General features: G+C 45.4%; 1 protein-coding gene across 5 annotated transcripts in view; it reads right to left on the bottom strand.

Annotated features, from left to right (window-relative positions):
* LOC101794161 (voltage-dependent N-type calcium channel subunit alpha-1B) overlaps nucleotides 1-23,609 on the bottom strand; it is a 297,197-nt gene that overhangs the window by 260,291 nt on the left and 13,297 nt on the right. For all 5 annotated transcript variants that reach the window (XM_072025248.1, XM_072025247.1, XM_072025249.1 and 2 more), the window contains exons 4-6: nucleotides 18,707-19,102; nucleotides 16,314-16,420; nucleotides 9,742-9,881 (exon numbers count right to left, since the gene is read on the bottom strand). In XM_072025248.1, the coding sequence (XP_071881349.1) occupies nucleotides 9,742-9,881; nucleotides 16,314-16,420; nucleotides 18,707-18,965 (506 nt within the window). In that variant the 5' untranslated portion in view covers nucleotides 18,966-19,102. The remainder of the gene's footprint in view (nucleotides 1-9,741; nucleotides 9,882-16,313; nucleotides 16,421-18,706; nucleotides 19,103-23,609) is intronic.

Below are 23,609 nucleotides of genomic sequence, written 5' to 3'. Positions count from 1 at the left end.
CTTAACCCAATTTGGAGGGCCAGAAAAAAGTCAGATTTGTCCTGGTATTGAGATGGAGGTACATTAACAATACTACCCAGCATGAAAGCTTTGGTGCCTGGTTTCTGGCAGTTGGGTGTGTTGTCATTCCTGCTCAGTGCTTCATTCAGGATAAGGTCCCCCGTCTGACAAGCTAATTTCATCTGCCAGATGTTCCAATACTTGCTTCTATGTTCCAAGTCCTGCAAAGTTTAGGGACTGCAGCCAAGGGGAGCCCTCTCCTCCCAGCACAAGGTCAAGGTGATGTTCCATCATGGAAAGAGAGCAGGAACACTTCTACAGCGTATAGCCTGATCCACGCTCCTCTCCAAAAACCAGAGCACCTTTATCAAAGTGCCATTGACATTATTAGAAATTACCTTGGATTCATTTTCAATGAGTGACAGTTTTCAAACCCAGATCTTTCCCTGAATCTTGGCCCCGCAGGTTTTGAGGGCACACTTAACACAGTACTGAAGCATTGAAGTTTTTCCTCTAAGCTATAGCACAGCTTGCAAAAAGATGTTTGATCTTTAAATCAGACATTAAGTGATGGAATACCACTACTCTTATTGATATTGTTTCATGTATAAAGAGACGAAGTTTAGCCCTTGACACACTCTGCTGCATTTCACAGGTCATGCTGTAACAGACTGGATTGCTGCTCTGGAATCATTTCTCCAGCATAATTCAGAAGAAGTTACAAGATAAAGAAAAGGACAATTATGAAACAGCCTGTTCAGAATTCCACCTATCTCCTTTCAGGGAGTAGCAGGAAGTAAAAGGGCCTAATCATCCTCCTTCAAAAATCCATTTCCTTTCTGGTGAATCTTGATGATCTTGAGGCTCTTTAGGTCTCAAGAACCAAAACAGACCAGCTGAAGCAAATTCTTGTGACAGCAAGTTCCATGAGTTAATTATATTTCCATTAGTAAAGGAGTTCTAAAACTTCAATTTCTTTGCCGATTCTTTTTGCATCCTGCCAAAATAGATAGAGAAACACAATTTCCTCTTTTCTTTTTTTCTTTTCTTTTTTTTTTTTTTTGAACTATCTTACCCTTATGAGACTTTCCTCTTAATTTTAACTCTGAGCCTTTTCATTTCTCCCTAAATAGAGATTCTTTCCCAACCCTTTAATCATTTTCACAGCTTTCCTCCTAAGCTCCCATACCCAAACTTAAGAAAAGCTTTATTCAAGGATGTTGGTTCAGGATGTTCAAGATGGGAAACAGACAAAAGACAGTTTAATCTTCCCTTTTTCTTTCAGAACTGGAAAGTAAGTTGAAGACCTAACCACCTGCATACATAGAAATGGAGGTGGGAGAAGGAGACAAAGCCATTTATTGTCAGCCGTTTAGCCTGACCAAGTCAGGAAGGAAATATTTAGCTGGCCAGGCTCCTTTGCAAGCATCAGGCAGCTTTCCAAACCCTCTAGCTCACACTACAGGTTTGACACGTGCCACAAGTAGGAAGCAGAACTTATTTCTCAGCTCAAGCTGCCAGGCTTCCCCACTGCATGAAAGCAGCCTTCCCATATAGCCAGGAGCTCATGCAGTGTCATGCAGTGACACCCTGCTGTCACTGAACTCATTTACAGAGGAACCCTTTCCTTGATCCTAGTTCTGTCAGATTCTTCAACACAGAAAATATCCAGGATAGTTGGAATTGGGCAAAGACCATCTCCAGGTACCCAAATGCCAGGCACTGACCACAGAGCTTGGGTTACTTACAAAGAAATCTGGATCCACCCATTCTCTTGCTTCCAGTTTCCAGCACTGAAGCCTTGCCCTGGTCAGGACATCCCAAACACCTTGTTAGTGATTCAGCAAGAAAAAAGCAGAAGACCAGTTTTCCACCTCTACTAAATTTCCTGGATGCTTTCAGAGAGCCCTGGGGAAAACGGTGGTCCCAACACACCAAATCCCTTGGGGGTGAGTGGTGGACTCAAGGGTGGTTGTGCAAACGTGATGCTGTTGCTCCTGGCACATAGGATTAGATTAAAATTAAAATTAGACTGATTTTCTAAATCTTCCTTCTTTTCAACAATCACAGCCAGGTTCTTATCATCTCAGATGAGGAGGCACTTTGCCATCAAAAGCTGGCCACTTGGGAACTGGGACACAACAGCAAGAACAGCAGTTGAGAAACACGAGCCTGAGAAAATCCTGCACTCCTCCACATCTAATCATGAGACAGCACTCAACACCACATAGAGGGCTTGGGTGATTTGTATTGCTTTTTTTCCCTTTTAACTGGGAAGGAGTAAGAAAATAAACATTAGAGCACTTCAGATCTGCAGTTTTATTCATTGTTTTGATTTTGTAATCCTACCATTTATACCCAGCTGTAACAGCAGCCAGATGTGCAATGCTTTCCACCTATAGAGAAGAGCAGGCAGTTAAGCAGATGCCCACACTACATGACTGCCAGGGCAGGATCAGACATTAGGGACAGATCACAAGGTCCAAAGTCCTCTCCACACCTGCAGTCTCTGTGATTGCCTTTGCGTAGTACAGCTGGTCCACTCAGAAGAGACAACATTTCCCTGCCACCTTCCTCCCTTCAAGAGCCATAAAAAAGCTAAAAACAGTGTCTGGACTCTGGACTAATTATCCTGGCTGGCTTTGATTAAGCTCTGGCTGTGATGAGAAAGCAGACTTCCTTTTCACTTGCTATGGCCATTTTTATCACACTGCAGTCCAGCTTCAGAGCCTGCAGGTCAGGGAGGCAGAGGCACCTTCAGATCACATCCAACACTCCCCTCTTCATGGGCAAAAAGCTTCAGAGAAGCATAAACAGTCACAAAGCATGGAAATCAGCACAAAAATGGGAAACTAAAGAAATGTGTGTGTTTCCTCTCCATTTGGAGAAAAGCTATTTGTCGGTGTCTCATCTTTCTGGCTTGTTGCACAGTACCCATCAGTTATCAGTTTACATACCAGGTATTCAATACCTTGCAGTCACTTCTAATACAGTAAGAAATAAGCATGTCAATCTCATTACTTATTGCCCTTGAGAAATACACTGACCTGGAGTGTTCAGTGTGCCACAACAGGGAGAGCAGAGCCTTGCTTCGAGCTGACATCTGCCAGGGAGGGGCTGCACCCACCTGCAGGTCCTCTGAGGGTCCGTGACCATCTGCAGCCTTCCTCTGAGCACAGCCCTGAGTCCTCCTCTGCTCAGGAAAGTCTCCTTCCAATTTAGCAGCCAGACACACAATTACACACCTACCTGCTCAAACTCCCCTACCCACCCCAACAAAATCAATGCACAAAAGCCACTGTAAGTAACAGGAGAAACACAAGCCCTAATTAACAACCCAATGGGCACAGTACAGCCTGGGACCCCCTTTGGTTGTTGCGAGACAAACCCATATAGAAAGCAAGCACCAGTCCCCAAGTAAGCTGCTGCCCCACTGGGTAGAACTGGTCATAAGAGTGGATAAAAGGAAGCAGAAACATTTGCCAAAATAAGTTTAGAGACCATAAATCATCTCTCCTTCTCCAGTGTCTTCTCCTTTGATGGAAGCTGTTTCCTAAGCTCCCCAGTGTGGCTTCAGCTTCCCAAAAGCCCAGATGGTCAAGTGACAGACAACAGGACAACTTCAAACTATTTCAGACTGTTCACTGAGCCCTCACATGCCCTCTTCTCTTCCAGTTTCCAGCCACTTGTTTTCTCTGCCTTGAAAAAAAAAAAATTGGTTTCTTGCCTTCTTCCATCACAGCTCCCATACACCTGCCAAACCTCCACTTAACACCTTGCATTCAGGAAAGCAGGTAAATTCCATTTCCCTTGTCACATTTTTTTAATCTGATTTAATTTCAGAAGGTACCCTTAGCTTTGCTGAGCCAGCAAGTATTCATTCATCATTGGAGCATAAAATAAATTGGAAATAGTGATCAACTCCATTAAAATCTAGAGGTTTTGCTTTTAGCATGACTCATGTGCACAATGCTAATAGCAATCACAGCCCTCGTCCATCACCACCCATACTGTATAACCATGCAAAGAGACTTACTTGTATTCCATGTGATAATTTATCAAGATGAAGCTTGTCCCTCATAAAGCATCCATTTTCCATACTCCTGTTGCTGCTCGGCTTTGCTTTCTAGCACAGACATGCCAGAAGGTCCACGTAGGAAAGGCAGAGGGAAATCTGCATGCCCCTGCTCCTGCCTCCTTTATTCCCTAGGTGTCTAGATCTAAGGCTTTATAAAGAAAGTATAAAGAAAGCGCTGAGCATACTGTCTAAAGCATTGCTGGAAGTACTTTCAAGGGTTTTTACTTTTTTTTTTTTTTAGGCATTCAGATTATTACATTCTATGGTTATTTGGGGGTGGGGATTGAACTGTTCTGGGGAGTACACAAATGCCAGTCACAGGCCCTGTAATTCAGCCATCCTACTCTACAGGCTTTTGAATGCACAGAAATTTGTGTGTGAAGAAAAAATGCTAGAGACTCCAGGCAGCTACGTGTATTTGACAGCTTTAGAAATCCCAGCCCTCATCCAGACATTCACTTTCCTAGTGCTTTCCTAGTCACATCACACCCCACACCCTGTCTGGGACCTACATCCATCTCAAGCTGAAAGATCAGAGATCTGCAGCCTGCCGTACAGACCAGCCTCGATTGTACCTACGCTTCCCCCTTTGATAGTCATCACCGCAACCAAGACTGCTGCTGCTCCTCATGCACTGCGCCAGGAATAGCATCTCAGACTGCCCACATACGAAGATGATCCTGGTAACTAGCAAAGCTAATATCAAGGATGAACAGGTCCTTATTATTAAAAGAGTTACCTTCCAGATTATTAGCATCACCAGTGAGGCTAGGAGCACATTTCTGTCATCCAGACAATCAAGATAATTCTAGCCTTTGTAATTTGTTCCCAACAGCCTGAGACATCAGTAATTGCACAGATACTTTGTGCACATCATTTGGCAGCTCCCGGCCTGGCACACGCTGTCTCTGCCAGTCCCACCCAGAGATCCAGGCAGCTGATCCAACTGGCTCAGGGCACAACCAGGACTCTTCAAGAGTGTTCAACGCAGGCTGATTAAATGAAGAAAAAAAAAAAAAAAAAAAAAAGAAAAGAAAAAAAAAAAACTAACTCTGCTCATAAAGGACAGAGCATGAGCTTGTTAAGTGCTACATTTATTTATACCAGTCTTAGCAGCTCTCAGTATTGGACAAACACTGCACATGGTCACGGTCACTGGTCCAAGAGGATACTCTAGAACTAGGGAAGGAGCAGAACAGCAGCACAGGTCAGTGGTGCACAGAGCAGCTCTCAGGTCAAGGGAGGTCAGGCAGCATAGGACTCTGACAGGGGAAAAGCTGGAAACTCATAAAACCAAAAGCATACAGAAACAAAATCCAGAAGACTCTAAGGGAAACCCCAGGTAACTAGTGACGGGAAAAAGGGGATAAGTGGTAGCTTCTCTTCTGGTCCACAGTTAGATCATGAAACCTTTTATCCAGGATATGATGCAGTCAAAATTATAAACAGATTCCAAAATATAGCCTAGAAGGAGAGTCCACTTGGATTATCTAGTTTAAAAGTCATCACACCCATCTTTTCTTCAAAAATCCCTATACCTATGAAATTTGGGAATCAGGAAGATAATAGGAAGATAAGGATTCATGTTTTGTTCTCATTCTTCCCCTAGAACCCACACTATTATACAAGCTCCAGTGAGAGAGGAGCTCGTAGTTTAACCCAGCACAGCAATTCTTCAGGCCATTTTATCCAAAGCTCAGGACACCAGGAGAAATCTTATAAATAATTCCAACAGAAACAGGTCAACTGTAGAGGTCCTGAATGCAGGCTCCCTCCATTTGCTGCCATGTAACTGAGGGCACTGGGTGTGGGGAGGACTTGGTTCCCAAGACAGCTGTGGATTTCTGAGTTTTCCACCCGAAGACAGGTTGCAGCAGCAGAGTAAAAGATCCCATTTCTCCTCCCTTGGGAAAAACACGTTAAGATCATATAGTCCCAGGCCAACTGGGCAATTGCATTCTTGTGTGATTTAGAGCTGCTAACGGGTGATGTCATCACTGGAGCAAATGCAAGCCCATAAAAACGTGAAAATAAAATGAGCAGGCGCTATAAAATGTGTGTCTCCACAACAGCAAAAAGCACATCGCAGTAGGGCAGCTTTCCTCGATACTCATCTACAGCTATAGGAGTTTACAAGAAATAACTAAAAAAATTACAGAGGAAAAGATCTTCCAGGGAGCAGCAATCTATTATTTTCCCAGGCCTTTATTAACAGCAGATCAGCAGGCTTCCTTGAAAGTAAATGAGAAAAAGGCACCGCGGCACTGCTGTGGAAAGAACCGGGGGAGTGTTTTCTGGAACAGCAAACCAAGCCGTTTGGGGCCACTGTCTATTAGCGTTCAGTTTAGCTCAATAGGATATTGATCCTGGCTGCGTATAACAGCACCCTGATTTATTTTCTGATTAACAAGTGTGACTCTCTGATTTTGACAAGCAAAATGTCCGTCATTGCAGGCAAATAAAAAAATACATATTTATCAGTAATAACAGTACGCAGGCCTTGAGTGGCGATGGAAGGGGTGGTGACAAAAAAGAAGCAAGTGGGAAGGGTTACTGCACGATTGCTAACATTTACATAAGGGTAAATTCAATCAATGCAGTGCCTTCCCCCACAGCCTCCTCCAAAACACACCCAGACACTGGCTGGCCCTCTTCCTATGGAAACAGCCAACGAGAGCAGAGCTGCTCTTTGCTTTTATGGGCTTTAGCTAAATGCTGAAAGTGAGATCGGATTTTCTGATGTTCACCATTTACCTTAAAAATGTACACCCACCAGCATTAACAGGTATACAGCTCTGCATGTGATATCATGAAAATGCATTTCACGATCTCTCCTGCTTACGTGGAAAAAAAAAAAAAAGAAAAATCAAAATCCTTCTACAATATTGAAGATCAGCGTGAAACTGAGCTTGGGAACTGAACACTGATCACTGCCTGGGAAACATGAAGCAACATTTTTAGGTGGAAATCTTGCACATACGGCAAAGGAAAGCTTTTGATTATGAGTAATAAAAGTATATTTCAAAAACTGATGTCCTGCATATCCATATTTATAAGAATGCATAAAGTACAAGTTCAGCACTGTCCTTTTATGTTATTATTCTCTGCCTTTTTGCCTTTTGTTTTGAAACAGATCTGTGATCACCTTCCCCAGAAAGGAAAATGAAAGCTTCATTTGTGCCACCAGCTCCCTGGAGAAACACCCGGGGCTGTTAGCAGTAAGCATCTCTACGCAGCAACCTGCCTTCAGTGTCTCGATGCAGAAATGCCAAGCAATATTCACTCCAGGAAGAGGCCATGCTCAGGCTCCTCTCGAGCATCAGCTAGCCAAGCCGAGGAAGGCAATGGGTGGCTGAAAGCATTTCTAGCCTCTGAAGGAAGCCTGAGGAAGAGGAGCTTCTGCTTTCTAGCACAGACCAATGGCAACACAGGAATAAGGTAAAACACAAGGATCTAGGGAAATTCAGAGCAAAACACAGCCAGCTACGGAGGAAATACTAATTTAACCCCCCGTGTGAATCTGCAGCTCCCCTCTCAATGCTATTTCTCTACCATAGGTGCCTCCACATTAACAGTGGGTTTGCAATTACAGCCCCCGACATTTACCTAATGAAGCATTTACCTAACCAAGCACACTTGGTGTTTGCAGTAGGGCCCCTCAGACACCAAAAGTTGGGCACAAGCTTAAGAACCTCGCTAAATCCAGGCCTCAATTTAGCAGATTAGCAGGCTGTGGGTTTCCTCACTAGAGCTAACTCCTGGGCTGGATGTTGACTGGTTTCCACATTGCTTTCCCTGCACGGCCTGCCTGGCGGGAAGTCCATGTACAAGACAGTTTCAATGCAGCCCAGCTAGCATCACCATTGGAAACCAGAAGCTTTGACGTTAACAGGATTGTACTTCAAAAGAATACGCGTGTTTGCAGATGGCAACAGGGTTCCTTATTACAGCTGTCTAATCAAGCCGATATTCCGCAATTATGCTCAGAGATCAAACAGCGCTGCAAACAGTGCTCACAATAAAACTGGCACCAGTAAGATGCCCGTGTCACGCCTATAGCATTGCACAGTTGTTTGTGACTCCACAAGCATGGCACACAGAGTTTCAGATGCTGTTGCAAAACTTTGAACGCCTGCATCACATCTAGGCAGTTTTTAAATCTACATTTTTAGACTCTTGGCCTTTGTTCATTAAAAAAAACAGAAAAAAACATGTCCAAACAAATACCTATATGGCTTTAATTCAGGACAGCTTTTACGTAGAACCTAAAGTACAGAACCGTTTGAGTCAGCTGAATTCAAACATGTACTTGAATGTTTTGCTGAAGGGTAGATTAAAACATGTGCCAAAGTCCTTTCCAGAACTAGGGCCTTGATTTAGTGATTTATTTATTTTTTAATGTTTGTTTGTTTTTTTGTGTGTGTGTTGTTTGTTTTTTTTTAAACACACAAAAGGGTATAGTGCAAACTAGGAATCAGAACAGACCATCAGTGCAAATATTTGTAACATCTGTATTAATTCTCTTTTCATCCTAGTACCCCCTATGTTTCCAAGTATGTAAATCTGATTCTGCTTGTGGCTCCACTGAAGTTTCTATTGATTAAATACCCAGCCCCAGCAGCAGGAGGATCAAGCCCTGCATATTTATTTTCTTCCTCAATACATAAAGAACTCCCTTTGGCCTCTCAATTGCTGTATCACATGATACACTGAATGCAAATAGAATTACAGTGCTAATGCATCTAATGAATATATTTGTATATGTATGCAAGCGTTTTCCGAACAGCATCCTACTGTACACCACTAAGCAGACCAAAGAATATATATGTCCGTCACACACAGGTGTGTGAAATGAGCGCCTATTAATAACAAGAACCAGGGTTCATCTTCGTGGGGAAAAACTAACCAAGATCATTCCAGGACCTCACGCAGACCTTTGGAAACCCTAACATTTCATTTGGAGCTTTAAAGCACAATTTGTAGACTTTAAGAGTTACTTAATGCTTGCATTTTCATTATCCACTAGCTGTACATTACATGTACATGGATATAAAAATAGAAACCGTTGCAATGCATAACAAAACTGTGAGCATTTCCAAGAAACAAATTAGTAGTATCATTTCAACCAGGGTACAAAACACAAATAATGTTTTCAGCTGCAACCTTACAAGACATGCGCCCTCCTTGAATTATTTTCAGCAAAGTTATTTTGTAGTAAACCAAATGCATTCCTGCATAAACTTCACTGATTTCTGACTTATAATAGCTTAAAGATGGGATGCATTTAATTTGCTAGCTCACTCCACATTGACTTTTGAAGTCAGCCTGTAATGTCAGGAGAAAGATTGATTTAAATCAGGTTCAAGTACCTAGTGGCAATTAGAACCTGCAAAGCCTGAGAAACGTCAGTGAGCATCTGGATGAGAAACATGCCAGCATATGTACAAATAAATATCCTCAAAACTTCTTTTTACTTGGTTCAAACAATGCTTTGAAAGTGACTCACTCAGCACAATAACCGTTATTTAAAGACAGCAAGGTCACAAATGCAGTTTTAGAGTACTATTTCACCACAACCACTCCCACCCCAACCTGTAGTTTAAGAACACCACAAATCAGAGCAAGACTCCCCTTTAAACTTGGGGCGAGAGGAGGTCACTTACCCTGTGAGGACCACAACAAAATCCATCACGTTCCAGCCATTTCTGAGATAAGAGCCTTTGTGAAAAACAAACCCCAGAGCGATGATCTTTATACCAGCTTCAAAACAAAATATTCCAATAAAGTACGGCTCAGTGTCATCCTGAAAAGAATAAAATCAGAGGTGTCAAGGAGATACCTGTGCTTCTGCACTCGCATCAGCAATTATATAAGCAACAATGTGCACCAACTTCATGCCCTTTTCAGCCCTCTGGACAGAGTTGAAACAAAAAGGTTCAAGTGTACTGGAACTAAGCACAGAGAAAGATTTCAAAATTATTCACTCTGAAGGTAGATTTGGCTTTTTGCATGGAAAACACTATTTGCCTTTATTCCAACGGTTTCACCCCACACTTTGCACCATTACTCAAGATTCTGGAAGGACTTTCAACACTGAAATCTTGCTCCAAGGGTAAATATAAACTTGAGATCACATTTCTGTAATTATTGACATGGAAGAAAACACACATTTTGCAATTCATCCCGGAAACAGAAACTAAAGAATATCTTCAGAAGTAACAGTCAGCACAGCAAGCTTGCAAACACAGGCAGGAAATTATTTCTTTATCATTTATTCCATCGGTTCTTACTTCACTCTTTTCCCTCTCTGTTCTTAATTTCCATAGCTGCAGATTCATTTATTTTTCTTTTGCTATGTAACCAATTCAGGGAGAAAACCTCATTCCCTTCTGTTATGGTAGAAGCAGTAAAATTTGTGTCTCAGGCCCACAGCTCCATGCCCTAGCTCACATGAGAGGAGACCAGGCTTAGTCTCCATGGCTTTACTAAACATCTTCTCCATCTTTGGCACCAGATCCCTCAGTATTATATTGATAAGAGTTTAAACACAAATGCAGTGCCAAATACAATTATTCAAAGTTGGAAGAAATACGTGGACAAGAAATGAGAACAAAGTAAAAGGTGAAAGTACCAGGCATCAGTTTCAAGAACATGTTAATTAGCTTTGGCCTCTGTATCCAATTTCCAAGTGTGTCTTAGATCCATGATTTCTGCTGACGGCAATGGAAGTACAGCAGCCCTACCCAGAAGGAAGCAAACTCACAAATTAGGAAATTAGAAATCTTTGTTCCAGGGGCTTTGGCATTTCTGACCATTACAGCCAAAGAGCTGAGCAGCTGTTTGGTGCGCAGTTGTTTACATTTTGCAATTCTGCTAATGACAAAAGGTGATTTTAGTTATCCTGTGCAGAAAGAACATGAATGTCAAGTGTTTGTGGTCACAGAACAAAGAAAGGAACAGCTTTGATACAAGCATTTATTTTTACAACATAGTAACTCTTGCTCAAATTTGACCCTGCACCAGCACACAGTCCATACTTCAGGCACGGTACTTGTTACAGAAAGCCAGGTTTTCACACATAGAAGAGCAGCATAATAGCACACCCCTCCCAAAGAGGCTTAAGCACTTAGCACATCGATGTGTACCCAACTCAGCAAGTCAACCATGAAGCACTAATCACTGACGGCACCTCTAAGCTGTTGGAAGTGACTACCTCTGGACAGGATTTTCCATCAGTGGCTGAGTTAAAAAGATTTGTTTCCAACAAATCAGCACCCTACACACACTTCAGTGACCCCAGCTCCCCCCTATCCTTCACCCTATAACATCTCTAATCCCCTCCACCTTTCTTAACCTCACGGCTCCCCATTCCCCTTCTGCTGTGGCCAGGCAGGAGGGCCAGCTACCTGCAGGTCACGCACACGCACACTAACTGGCTAGACAGCAAAACAGAGCAGGTGACTGTTGAGATCACACTGTTGCCCTTCGACTGAAATAGAGAAAACAAAAATTGGCTTCTCCTTCAGCCAAGGTTTTTCTACAAACAGCAGCCTCCAAGCTCTCTGCCCCTCCACAGAACCTCACTGATCCCAGAGGATTCAGGGCCTGTCAGCTGCCAGCCTGAGAAACTCCAGTCAGCCCAGTGCTATTTACCCACAAAGAAACAGGCATAAGGCACAGCTATCAGACGCTTTTTGACCCTCCCCAAACACAATGCAATAAGAGCTTTCTTCTAGCAGTTTCTCCACAACAAGAGCTGGAAGTATCCCAGGACTACAAGCCAGTACAGAAAAGAAGGAAACAAGAAGAGAGGTCAGAAATTGTCATTTGGGATTTCAGAAGAAGCTACCTTACTGCTCCTGCTCCTCGGCTTTCCCTTATGCACACAGGAGCACTCCAGCTCCCTTAGTCTACCTGCTCCTCCACCCCTTCTAGCTCAACAAACGTACAAAATCTTTGCAAACAAAGCCCCCCACCAAGCCCAACCTTCGCATCCTTCCTACATCTACTAGTACACCTCTAAAAACTACTCATCTTTAAAATAAATTTTTAAAAAAAGAAACCACCACCTTACCTACACACACTCTCCCACCTTACTCCCTCACTTCCTGAAAGCCTTACACCTACTCTGCCACCAGCCGCTCGCTCAATCTAGGTCAGGTGCCTTGTGATTACAGCTCACAGCTTTAAAGGACCACGATTCAGGTACTCAAGGATTTTATAGAATATGCTCTTCCCAAAGCTAAGACTATGCAGAGCTTTTAAGAAGTGGGTCAAAAAAAAAGTTATTGTCAGCTTCTAAGAAAGCAGGACGGATCACAGATGGGCTTGGGTATTTATTACAAAGAAAAATTATCGTCGATAGAGTTGGGAGTGAGTAGCTGGGGAAATAAAAGGGGCTAGAAAGAGGGTCTTTTCTAAAGTCTGTCTAAATTTAAACTAACAGCCTAAGAATTAGGGCAGTAACAAGGATGGGATGAAAAATAAAACAATGCCCCACTAGGTAGTGGGGGCCTGTGGCTGAAGAAAAGGATTTTTGCATTACTGTGTGTGATGGAAGGAGCTAGAGTGCGAGGAGCTGGGTGACTTGCCCTGAGCAGCACCGAAAGGGCAGAGCTGTCGGCTCAGAAATCCTGCTGCCAGGGCATCCTGCAGCCCCCTTCAGATAGGAGGCTGGGTGTGGGGAAGCAGGTGTTAATGAATATCAGTGTGCATGCTTGGAAGGAGGGTGGAGAATTTGGGCAGCAGCCAGAGCTGTGCCAGCAGGTTGTTTGCTGTGGACACAGCAAAGCTTGAGACTGGGCCAAACACACATTCAATCAATATGTTTCAGATCAGAAACAACTTCTGAGTCTGGAAAGTCATTACTATTCCTAGTCCATGTCCTAATGTCTTTCCTTGGCCCTTGGATGTGACAGCCTTGATAGGTTTGGGTGTGTAAGGCTTTGTTCATGCAAAGCTTAATATGAACAGCTCACATATGACTGCACAAAGTGCCTGTGGATAGCATAAAGAATTAAATCCATTAGCCAAGTGAGGGAGCTGTCATGATGAATATCTGAGAAAACAGTTATGCTTTGCCCTCACACCAAAACCATCCGGGGAAGCCAAATACTCAGAGCCTACAGTGACACGCAGACGAGCATCCTACAGACCCGCTGGTGTCTTCAAACATGGTGTGCCCCAAAGCAGGGCAGAAAATAGATTTCTTGTCCTGTAAGTTCTGACACTGTCTCTGTCAGGCTGGGACAAATTTATGATCTACTGCAGCTTCTCACGAAAAACAGAGAATTTCAGAGGGAGGCAAAGAGAGCACTAGCACGCCTCAGGTTGGACAGCCAAGAACACTATGAGCAAGGCATCCACCTGTGAGGCCACTCATGCCTCAGACCTTGCCACATCTGGAGCTCTGAACACCAGGTGCTGGGCCACTCAGTGCAATTCCCTCCATACTTTTTCACTTGGCATCCCTCCAAAGTGAAAGAATCACTCAAAGGTACATTTCTACCTGAATGGTTGTGTTTTGACAAAGTCTTCAACCATTTGGATATAATTTTCCTGGATTTCATTAACAGGCTTGTCTCCCCCATCCTAATCTGGTAGAACAATAAGCGTATATGCTTCCAGTTCTGCAGAAGCTCTAGGCAAAAAGAGCTAGGAACAAACCAAGCCCTGGAACAGGGTAGGTATGAGCAGTTTTTCTGTGTAACACACTACATACAGAAGATGGACTGAGAAAGATTACTTGTAACTCAGCCATTGCAACTCTTGAAATCTTGCATATACTGAGACATCGCTTTCTCTTCCCATGTGCTCAATTAACCCTGCTTGTCAGGTAACATGAGCACAGATAACAGCCAAGTGAGATTGCATTGCAGGTTCGTATCTTGGGTCTCTGGGGAGAAACATAGAGGAATATCTTGGTCAGCAGAGAAAAATAATGAAAATGTTTCTATTGAGCCCTCCCTTGTCTTTTTCTCAATTTTAACAAATGGACAAAAATCTTAAGATTTTGTCTTTCTACCTATGGCACAAAGTATCTCTGCAGCTGTGTTTTTTTTCTTCAACAAGTCTGCCTACATCTCCCAGTTGTAAAACATTGATGATGTGCATCTCATCCTTAAGATGTGATTAACTCTTCAGTGATGAGACCTCACTCCAATTCAATGAACGCAGGAGGAAAGAAGATATATCTGTAAATCATTAACCAAAAAATAATAATAATTTAAAAATATAATTCCATTACTGCCAAAGACAGTAATAAAGCACCTGCTGTTATATATGGACTTATAATTTGGCTTAACAACCCTGAAAATATATGGGAATATTCACCCATTATAGCTTAACAGGGATTCATAACATTTTCAGTGAAACAACTTACAGTTTGTGGAAGCGACTGGAGCATTCTAAGGAAGTTTCACTTTGAAAACCAAAAGACAGTTTTTTGTATCCACAATGTTTAATTTTTAAAGCATATGTTGAAATAGAAAATTTAATGACTTGTAAATATCCTCACTGTCATTCTATGTCATTCTACTGTCATGTTATGTCATTCTAAACCCCTTTACACTTCAGTTACAAATGTGCTTTAGTTAAAATGGCCCTGGAGTATCTGGATCAAAGACAATGCTACACAGCAGTACTTGGGACACAAATCAAGGGTTAATTCTGCTTCCACTGCCAAGGCAGAGCCTTGAAGATGAAGCCTTCACCTCGATGGTGAAGACTGTGCATTTAACTCATTCAGTGATCTTATGCTGTTTGCTGGTAATGACACTGCCCCCTTTGTAATGACTGGGACAGAAACTGAAAGTGTACATGCAAGTACCAGGCATGGAATTAATGCAATGGGGAACAGGACCAGCAAACAGCATCTAGGATCCCTTTATAAATCTAGGGATATAGAGGTGCATAGAAACATGGTAACTATATTCCCCCTTGCTTAAAATTACATATCACCAAAGATTTACCAAGCCAGAAAATTCACAAAACTACCTTTCCTCTAGTCCGTACATTCAAGGACCATAGATGGAACCCTGGCATTTCTCCAGCTCAAACATTGTCCTGACTCTAAATCTGTGCTTTGCTCACAAACCCAGTAAATCTGGATCCGATAGCAAGGATCCCAAAGCATGCAAAGACATATTGTCATCTAATGGCAAAAAGATCAACACATATTCTTCATGTTTTCCTTATAATTTTTTATATAGAAATTAAAAGAGACTTAAAAACATAGACATAAAAAGAGACTTAGCAAATACAATGTAAGTGGGCACCGGTATCAGTGGATACATTTCCAAACAGGCAGTATGAACTAGCTGAGCCTGAAGCTCTTTCTAGATCTATCACTATATTTGTTTGTTTGTTTCTGAAGAATGAGATTGTGAAAGTTGCCCACTGCTATGGACCAGCGTTGGAAACTGTAGCAGCCAGAAGACAGAGGCTCTAACTTTTGGCAGCAAGGCTAATATTATCTCTGTTTCAATTATTTAATATCTACACGTAAAACACATATGGATACATATTTATTCATCCATTGAATATAAACCAGGACTAATGCATTTAGGCATAAAAGATGTTCCAGATCATTAACAGCAGGAGAAAAAAAAATCAAACTAAATATTATCCTTTTTTTCCTATAGTGGTGGTAAATGGAAGAATGATTCTGAAGCTATTTTTATATTTCCTTTGAAATAAGGTAATTGAGCTCATTACCATAAAGCCTGCTGGTAAATTATTTTCCTAAATTCCTGCTTTTTTGGCAGAGAAGTGTTACAATCTAAACCCAAAGTTTGTATTGTAAGGTCCTTGATATACAGCTGTAGCAGGAAGAGAGCTGAAAGGCACGCGAGCCTAAAAGGATACTCTGTTCTACCACTTTCTGGGACAATAGCACAGAGGTTCATTTGATTCTACAGATAATTCTGAGCATTTGGCAGTCCCTTCCTGTCCTGGTCTACAGACAACCCAAGTTTGCTGCTCTTCTGATATACCGTAAAGTCCCGCTCTTCTCGCAGCTGGGCAGGGCTGGCTAGAGTGATGAAGCATTCTTGTGGAGATGGGATTGGGAGGTTATAGTTGTTGTCACTAGCTTATTTGTTCTGATTGTCAGTTCAATGCCATTTGCTTGCATGCAGATCTTAAAAATAGATACAAGCACCCACAACACTGGATGGCTGATTGCTTTTTGTATTAGACCAGAAACAAAAAATCTAAATAAATAAATAGAACTCACCAATCTCTCTGACATAGGTGTCTTGTCTCCATCCGGCAAATGTTGCTCCAGAGCCAGCACAATACAATTGGCTATGATTGTAGCTAAAATCATGTATTCAAATGGAGTGGGAATCAGAAGTTAAAGAAGAAACTAGACAACATAGGAAGAACCTCATCCAAATCCCATTTCTACCTAAGCAGTTACATTAGTTGAGCGTTCAAAGATCTCTCATCTGTTTTGAAGACATTCAGTCTCCTAGATTTCCTCAGTTCTTTCTGGAGTGTCTCTGGAAGAAGAGTAGGAAACTGGCTCTCTTCTTTGTGAGAGTTAGTGGCTTACACAAAAGCTGAGCCGCTCAAGGAGTACGGGAACAGGGATGAAGAAAAGCAAAAGGTCCAAAAGAAACAAAAAGCTATTAATTATTATTTTTAAATGAGAATGACAAACTAAACTGCCACAGAATAAATAATACAGCTGGATGTCACCCGAAAAATTATTTTTCAGAAAGACATTAACATTAAACGTTGCCGTTTAACTTGACCGCATAGCGTAAACAAGTAATGGGCTAGAAAAGTTCAATTTAGAGCATCTACGCTGGGCCAAAACACAAATTACTGTGAGATCACAACGCCTGCTCCTGACGAGAACCAAATCTGCACCCCATCGAGCTGTGCGAGGGAAGGGAGCCCACAGGACAGAAGCTAACCCGGCACCAGGTACCCCCGCGCCTTTTGCCCTCGCCTCCAGCCCTGGCTTGTGGCAAGTCCCTGAGCTCCCAGGGCGGAGCCGCACCACGGGCAGCACTGCTCAGCACCACGGGCAGCTCAATTCGGCACCATGGGCAGCTCCATTGGGCACTGCTCAGCACCACGGACAGCTCCGCTCAGCACCACGGGCAGCTCCTTTCAGCACCATGGTCAGCTCCTGCTCAGCACCGCTCAGCGCCACCCCTGCCCAGGCCCCCCGGGCACACGGCGGTGCGGGGAGCGGCCGGGGGCTCTGCCAGGAGGCTGCCTCCGCAGCACCGTGGGTGCCGTCCCCACGCCGAGCGATGAAGAGGGCACCCAAGGGCTGGGCAGGGAGCAGACCGTATCCAGCCTTGCAGGAAATGCACTGCTCCGACTGCCACTGGGGCTTTGGAGCTTGTTTATTCAGGCTGAACGCAGGGAAGGAGACGTGGATAAGGAAATACAGCCCTGCCTGCGATTTTATAACAGGGACAGAGAGATCGATACGTGTGTGAGCGTGTGTTCAGGAGGAAAGGAAGTGCATTCACTCTACTGGGGTATATTTTTTTCCTGTTAGCCCCTCTGGAAGTGAAAGCTGGGGAAGCCTGAAGGGAACGGCCTCTGTGGCAATTGAAAGTGTTGCTAGGAGGCTGGGAGGAGGCCTTGCTGATGTTAGCTGGGATTATTAGGTGTGTGATATTAAATGAAAAGCAAACAACCAGCTCCCTTGAGATCACCAGTGTAATGCACTCCCGTACATGCACACACACACGCACACACTCATGTACTATATCTACTCCCTGGTAACCTCAAATAATCTTGGAAGAAGAGCCTGCTTCCCTTTCTCACAGCTTACAACCCCACCGTGTGCATCATTACAAGCAGAGCCCCCTTCTAAGGAAGATCTCTGCAGCTCACTTGGCCTAGAAGCTGGTTCTGAGACAGAAAGCATCTGCCCCTTTCACAATACAGCAGATGAGCCTTCTCTCCACTTACTGCCTCCTCCTGTCACGAAGCTTTGCTTTTTTTTTTTTTATTTTTATTTTTTGTTTTAGAACACCCTAAGCTTAGGCGAGGTACCTAGTTCAAACTGACAAGATTCATGTTGGTGCCAATGCATTCAGGAGGTGATGTACTAAAAACCCAGCTGTAATGGTTGTAATCGGATTTTGCAAGGTATCTTGGCTATCGATATCTCTACTATCAGTGCAGCTTCAATGCCAAGGTGTCACCATTTTTATCTTACGTTTCTTCCTCTATTCAGAGTGAGAAATAAGAGTTGTAAGGCTCTAAGATGGAAATAACAATCAGGTTTCATTAGCAGGAATCTCACAGATCCCTTTGCATTTGGTTGAAATCATAGGAAATGCAAATCTATGCAACTGTATATCTCACACCTAAATACACACCAGAATTCACGTATGCCTTACACCCCTGGCATAGTCAAAAGCACGCTCTGCCGCTCCCACAGAAGCAATTTTCTGTAATACCAAGCTACACGGCCGTACATTATGTCGGACACCAGGCTCCATGTCACACACACCCATCACACACCGAATCACACATGCACGTCTATATTAGCACCAGACACTCATCCTCAGCTGACTACAGGGGTCTCTTCCCCCAGTCACCCCCTCCCCACCTTCCCCCCCAATGCCCACACGCCCTCCCTGAAAGGATATGGCCATTCTGTTATTCGCTTGGCGTATTTCCGTATAACATTATCTTCACTGAAGATGAAGAGGGATCTGTTGACTGTGAAGCAGTTCTGTTTGACAGGGATGGGGTTGTAGAGAGCCATAGTCCTGGCTCTCTGAGCCATCGACTGCTTATACATCCTCTGGCCGGCCTGGGGGCCACCTTGCCGGCTGCTCCCTCTTCCAGCCCCGGCTGGCCCTCCACCTCCATAGCGTGTTGGCAGATCATCCCCGAACCGAGCCATCCTCGCAGTGCACGGAGCCGGGCGCTACAATCCAAACTGGCAGCCGAAGCGAGAGGAAGACGCATCACAGCGCGCAGCACTTCTCCCTCCGGGGGCTTCAGTTGCGGGGTCGGGATGGATCGCACCAAAATATAGAGCTGGATTTAAAAAAAAAAAAAAAAAAAAAAAACCTTCCCTTCCAACACCCCCTCCTCTTCTCTCGCCACCGGGGGCTGCCGGTGCAGGGAAAGGCTCCGAGGCTCCGCTCACCTCCCCGCACAGGTGCCGTGTCTCCGGCCCGACCTCATGGCCGGGGCCGCGGGGCTGGTGCCGGCCGGGCGCGGTGCCTCCGGCGGGGCTCGGGGCTGGAAAGGGGCCGCGCTGCTGCCGTGCCCGCCGCCGGAGCGCTCCGCCGTGCCCTGCCCAGCCCAGCCCAGCCCGGCACAGCACGGCTCGGCTCGGCTCAGCCCGGCCCGGCCCCGCCGCATGTGATGCCCGGAGCCAATCCTTCGCCGCGGCTCCGCCCGCTCCAGTCACCGGCACCGGGAGGCGGGGAGGGAAGGATGGAGCCCGGCCGCCGCCGCCCACCCCGCTAAATACGGCGGAACCGCGGCCGCCCCCCGGGACGGCGGGGGAGGGAGAAATCGAACCCACCGCCCCCCGACCCACAGGGAGAGGCGGGGGGAACAGGGGAGGCGACCCCTGCGCCTGTGCGCCCCTGCCCGGATGCTGCACCCATGCCCCCACCCACCCGCCCTGGGGAATAGGGGTGCCCCCCAACCCCAATAGTGTACCCCACAGAAGTCTGGGGCAATGGGGGTCTCATTCTGGGGGTCTCATCAGCCAGACCCAACGCAGGAGCAGGGACAGATATGGATGGAGGCAGGTGCGAGCCCCCTGATGTCCACAGACATGCAGGTGAGGTGGTGCAGAGCTGGGCACACGCAGCCTGGTTTGAACCTTCTGGACAACTTACTTTGCATCCCCCTTGGTTTGAATGACTCCTACAGAGCTCTGGATACCTTTAATCCTGTATTTATGGGTGAAATCCTTTAATCCTGTTTACTCCAACAGCCTCTGTTGCTCCCATCCACCACAAGTCAGAGCTCGCTGTGCCTTGCTTCCAGAGCGCCTCACGCCAACAGTCATTGCAGTAGCAGGTGAGGATACTCTTCCTCTACTTATAGGCTAAATCAGCAATAAAAACTATTAATTTTTAGAAAGGATCCTCAAGAGAAGTCAGGGCTGTCAACAGGGGGACATTTTCGCTTCCCCCACAGTAAGGAAACCCTGGACTCTGCTAATGTGTTTTTGCCTTAGTCATCCAAGCTGTCTCAGTTCAAAACCAACCCACCAACGAGGCAAGTCTGTAGCAATAACATCTGCTGGCTTCAGGAGACAGCAAGAGGGTTTTCACAAATAAGGGCCGGTAGCATCCAAAAGGGTGACTCTGCGGAAGAAACCCACTTCTTACACAGGCCTCTGGCATCCGAAGGGCTTCCTCGTGCTGCAGCACAGCCAGGAGATGCCCTCGGAGGCAGCACCGGCAGCCGGCATGAGCAGCGTTGACTCAAGGAGCTGTAGAAGGAAGCAGCAAGGGAGGAGGGTGCAGCACATGCTGCTGCCTCGAGGGCTGGGCACAGCAACAGCGGCCACCCTGACATGGCCACCTGGTTTCTGCCAGGCCTGGGGACAAGGTCAGCGAGCTGTGCCTTTCCACACACAGTCTGGGAGGCCACAGGGCTGGAGAACTTAAAGCAGGAGTTACCCCAAGCCCAATACTGCTGATTTGTGGATTGAATCAAATGCTGGAGTCACTGGGAAAAGCTGATGTCTGCGGGAAGCAAGGCCTCGCACTCCAGCTGCCAACAGGTTGTTCCAGTGCCCAACAGTTCAGCATCTCTGGGGCACCCTAAGTGTCCCTGGGCACAGACCAAGGTGTGTTCCCTCTCATTTTCTCCTTCACACCCTGAGCATCACCCCAACCCGATCCCCATGGCTGGGCCACCAGGGGACCCCTTGCTTTATTTTACAGGGGAGAACGCAGGGAGCACACAGCCCTTCTCTTTCCCCCTTACAGCTTTCCCTAAAAACATCATCATCCTCACTGCAGTTTTGCTCTAATGGATTTATATTTTCATCTGAAAAGCAAGTTCCTCCCAGCTGATCTATTTCGTTGTCTAAATTCTTGCTTCTCTGCTTCTGGTCACTAAACCTAACACATGTACATGCATATGCTGTGGTCTCACATTACACAGCAGAAAAATGTGGCTCTTTTTGTCAGTAACCACTGGAAGGGGAAATGCCACTTTCAATAATCCCCCAGCTCTTCTGAAAGAAACCAGCACCTGAAAAATTGAACACGTCAGCTTACACAATTCTTTATGCCTGAGTCCAACAAGATAGGCAGTGGGGGGGACAGCACTGAAAAGTCCAAAACATAAAAACACACAGCATCAAATGGCACTGGTAAAAAGTCTGGTAAACAACAGATAAAAACAGGCAAAAAACAGGTAAAACAGATAAAAACTCTGACTTCCCTGTCCCCTTCTCTCCACCCAGAGCCCACGAGCCACCGAACCTCTACATCTCCCCCAAACCAACTCCCCAGCACCGTGCTGCAGCAGCGTCATCCAACAGTGGTGGGGGTGTTGGTGACAGCTAGAAAGTGATGCCAGCATGGCGTGGGGATGTTCTGTTAAACCACCACTTGCCCTTTCCCTCAATCTGCATGCTCAGGGTTTGTTTCTTTCCCCCTGCCCCCCCATTCACACCATAGTGGAGATCACACAGATCTTTAGCATTGAAAGCTTTAAACACAAGAAAGCGATTGCAATTGCAAGGATTATTTGAGCTTTAAAAGGGAAAGCATCTGGATTTAGTTTGGCTTCTTAAGATTATGAAAAGAGCAGGGGAGTTAAGAGAAAGTGAAAAAAAAATGGAGCGCTAAAACAGGTCAGACATCTATAATCTACCACTACAGGAGGGCAAAGAGCATTTCACAGCAAGTTCTAAAAATGGATTCGGTCATGAGTAACTCCTCCTAGTAAGCCCTAAAGACAAAGGTGAGCAGATGACACCACTCATGGTTGCCTCGGCTTCAGCGAGGAGCCTTCCTCCCCTCCTCTCCTGAGCAGCTTTGCCAGGCAACCAAGCATTTCCCTGGACTTTCCCCTCCACCCAGATCTGCGAGCCTGAGGCAGGTGGCTGGGCTTCGGCGCAGCACTTCCATCTGGCCAGGCAAAGCCTGCCTTGCTGGGACCAGGCAAAGACACTGGAAGGATAGCCCAGGTGCCTGCACATCAGAGGCCTGGGACACTCAGACAACCCTCTGCCCTGGCAAAGTGGCTGACAGGGACTCCCAGACAGTCCAGATCCATCACCGGGGGTGTTTCCAGGGTATTTCCAGTTCGAGGTGCCCCGGAGATCTGAGCATAGATGTCCTGGGGAGTAGGGACACAACCCCAGTATCCCCTCTGGTGCCACACACCAACAAACAAGCTACAAGGGAGATATTTTGTAGGAACTGCAGGTGAGCTTTGGGGTCATAGAGCTGTAAGTGGGCTCTTATTTACCTCTCCAAATTTGCAAGGCTGAGGAACAGATCAGCCATTTCAACCCCATGCATGTTGGAGCCCTGGACCCAAGTCATTGCCAAATAGTGCAGCTCCCAAGAGCACATTTCCTCAAAATAGTTAAATGACAGACTGCGTATCGCCTTCCATACCACAGGAAGGTCTGCAGCTCCAGGCCAAGAAAAGCAGCTTACCAAGGTGTTCCTGGTCAGTGACTTCTCTCCTTGCCTGCATATGTGCATTTTGCACCAGCTGTGCTAGAGGAAGATCCTGCTGTGAGGCAGGTAGAGAAAATTATTAAAGGTTGCAGTTGACTCTACCAGAAGAAGCCAAATGTCACTATGCAAAAAAAAAAAAAAAAAAAAAAAAAAAAAAAACCACAGCAAGGGAAAGGCAGTGGAAAAGATTGTTACTTTTTAATCAGTAATACCAGGATAAAACAGTGAACAAAGGGAAAGAGAAGCCTCACAAAGATACAGCCCCTCTTCTGCACGTGTCACATCATGGTATTGTCTGCAACACAAACAGCGCCCTGAGCCATGGGGCCAATTACCGTTCATTAGTTGCTGTACAAATGCAGAGTAAGAGAGACCCAGCCCCCAGAGCTCAGGGCATGAGCTGGGAGATGAGGCAAAGCCCCTGGGCTGTGGCTGGGTGGCAGTAACCTCATCCCTGCATGAAGGTGCACAAACCTCCAAGCTAGCACCTATGGCACAAAACCCAGCAGCCATTCCTTGGCTGTGGAAGCTGTTAGTGAAACAAAGTCTGCTGGCATCTTTGCTGCATGCCCCAAGCAGCCAGATAACCAGGCAGGCAGCTCAGGAAGTCAGCTTCACATTAGAAAATTCGTAGCAACTCTTAGCTCTGAAATCACAAGACACAGTAACACAAGGCTGTCCATGAATTCTTCTGGTGTCGGTGGCCCACAATGTCCCTGCACCAAGCCCAAGTCCCACCAAGACTTTCCTTCCTTTGTCAAAAAACAAAGCAGCCCACTTGCAGGCACCCAGGTGCTCACAGCAGGGGGACTTGAGCAAGATGAAGGATAGGAAGCGCTCATCTGTTTTTACATCAGGCTTCTTATTTGAAT

Source organism: Anas platyrhynchos, chromosome 18 (assembly GCF_047663525.1).
Source record: "Anas platyrhynchos isolate ZD024472 breed Pekin duck chromosome 18, IASCAAS_PekinDuck_T2T, whole genome shotgun sequence".
Lineage (NCBI taxonomy): Eukaryota > Metazoa > Chordata > Aves > Anseriformes > Anatidae > Anas > Anas platyrhynchos.
This window is presented reverse-complemented; position numbering and strand designations above follow the sequence as displayed.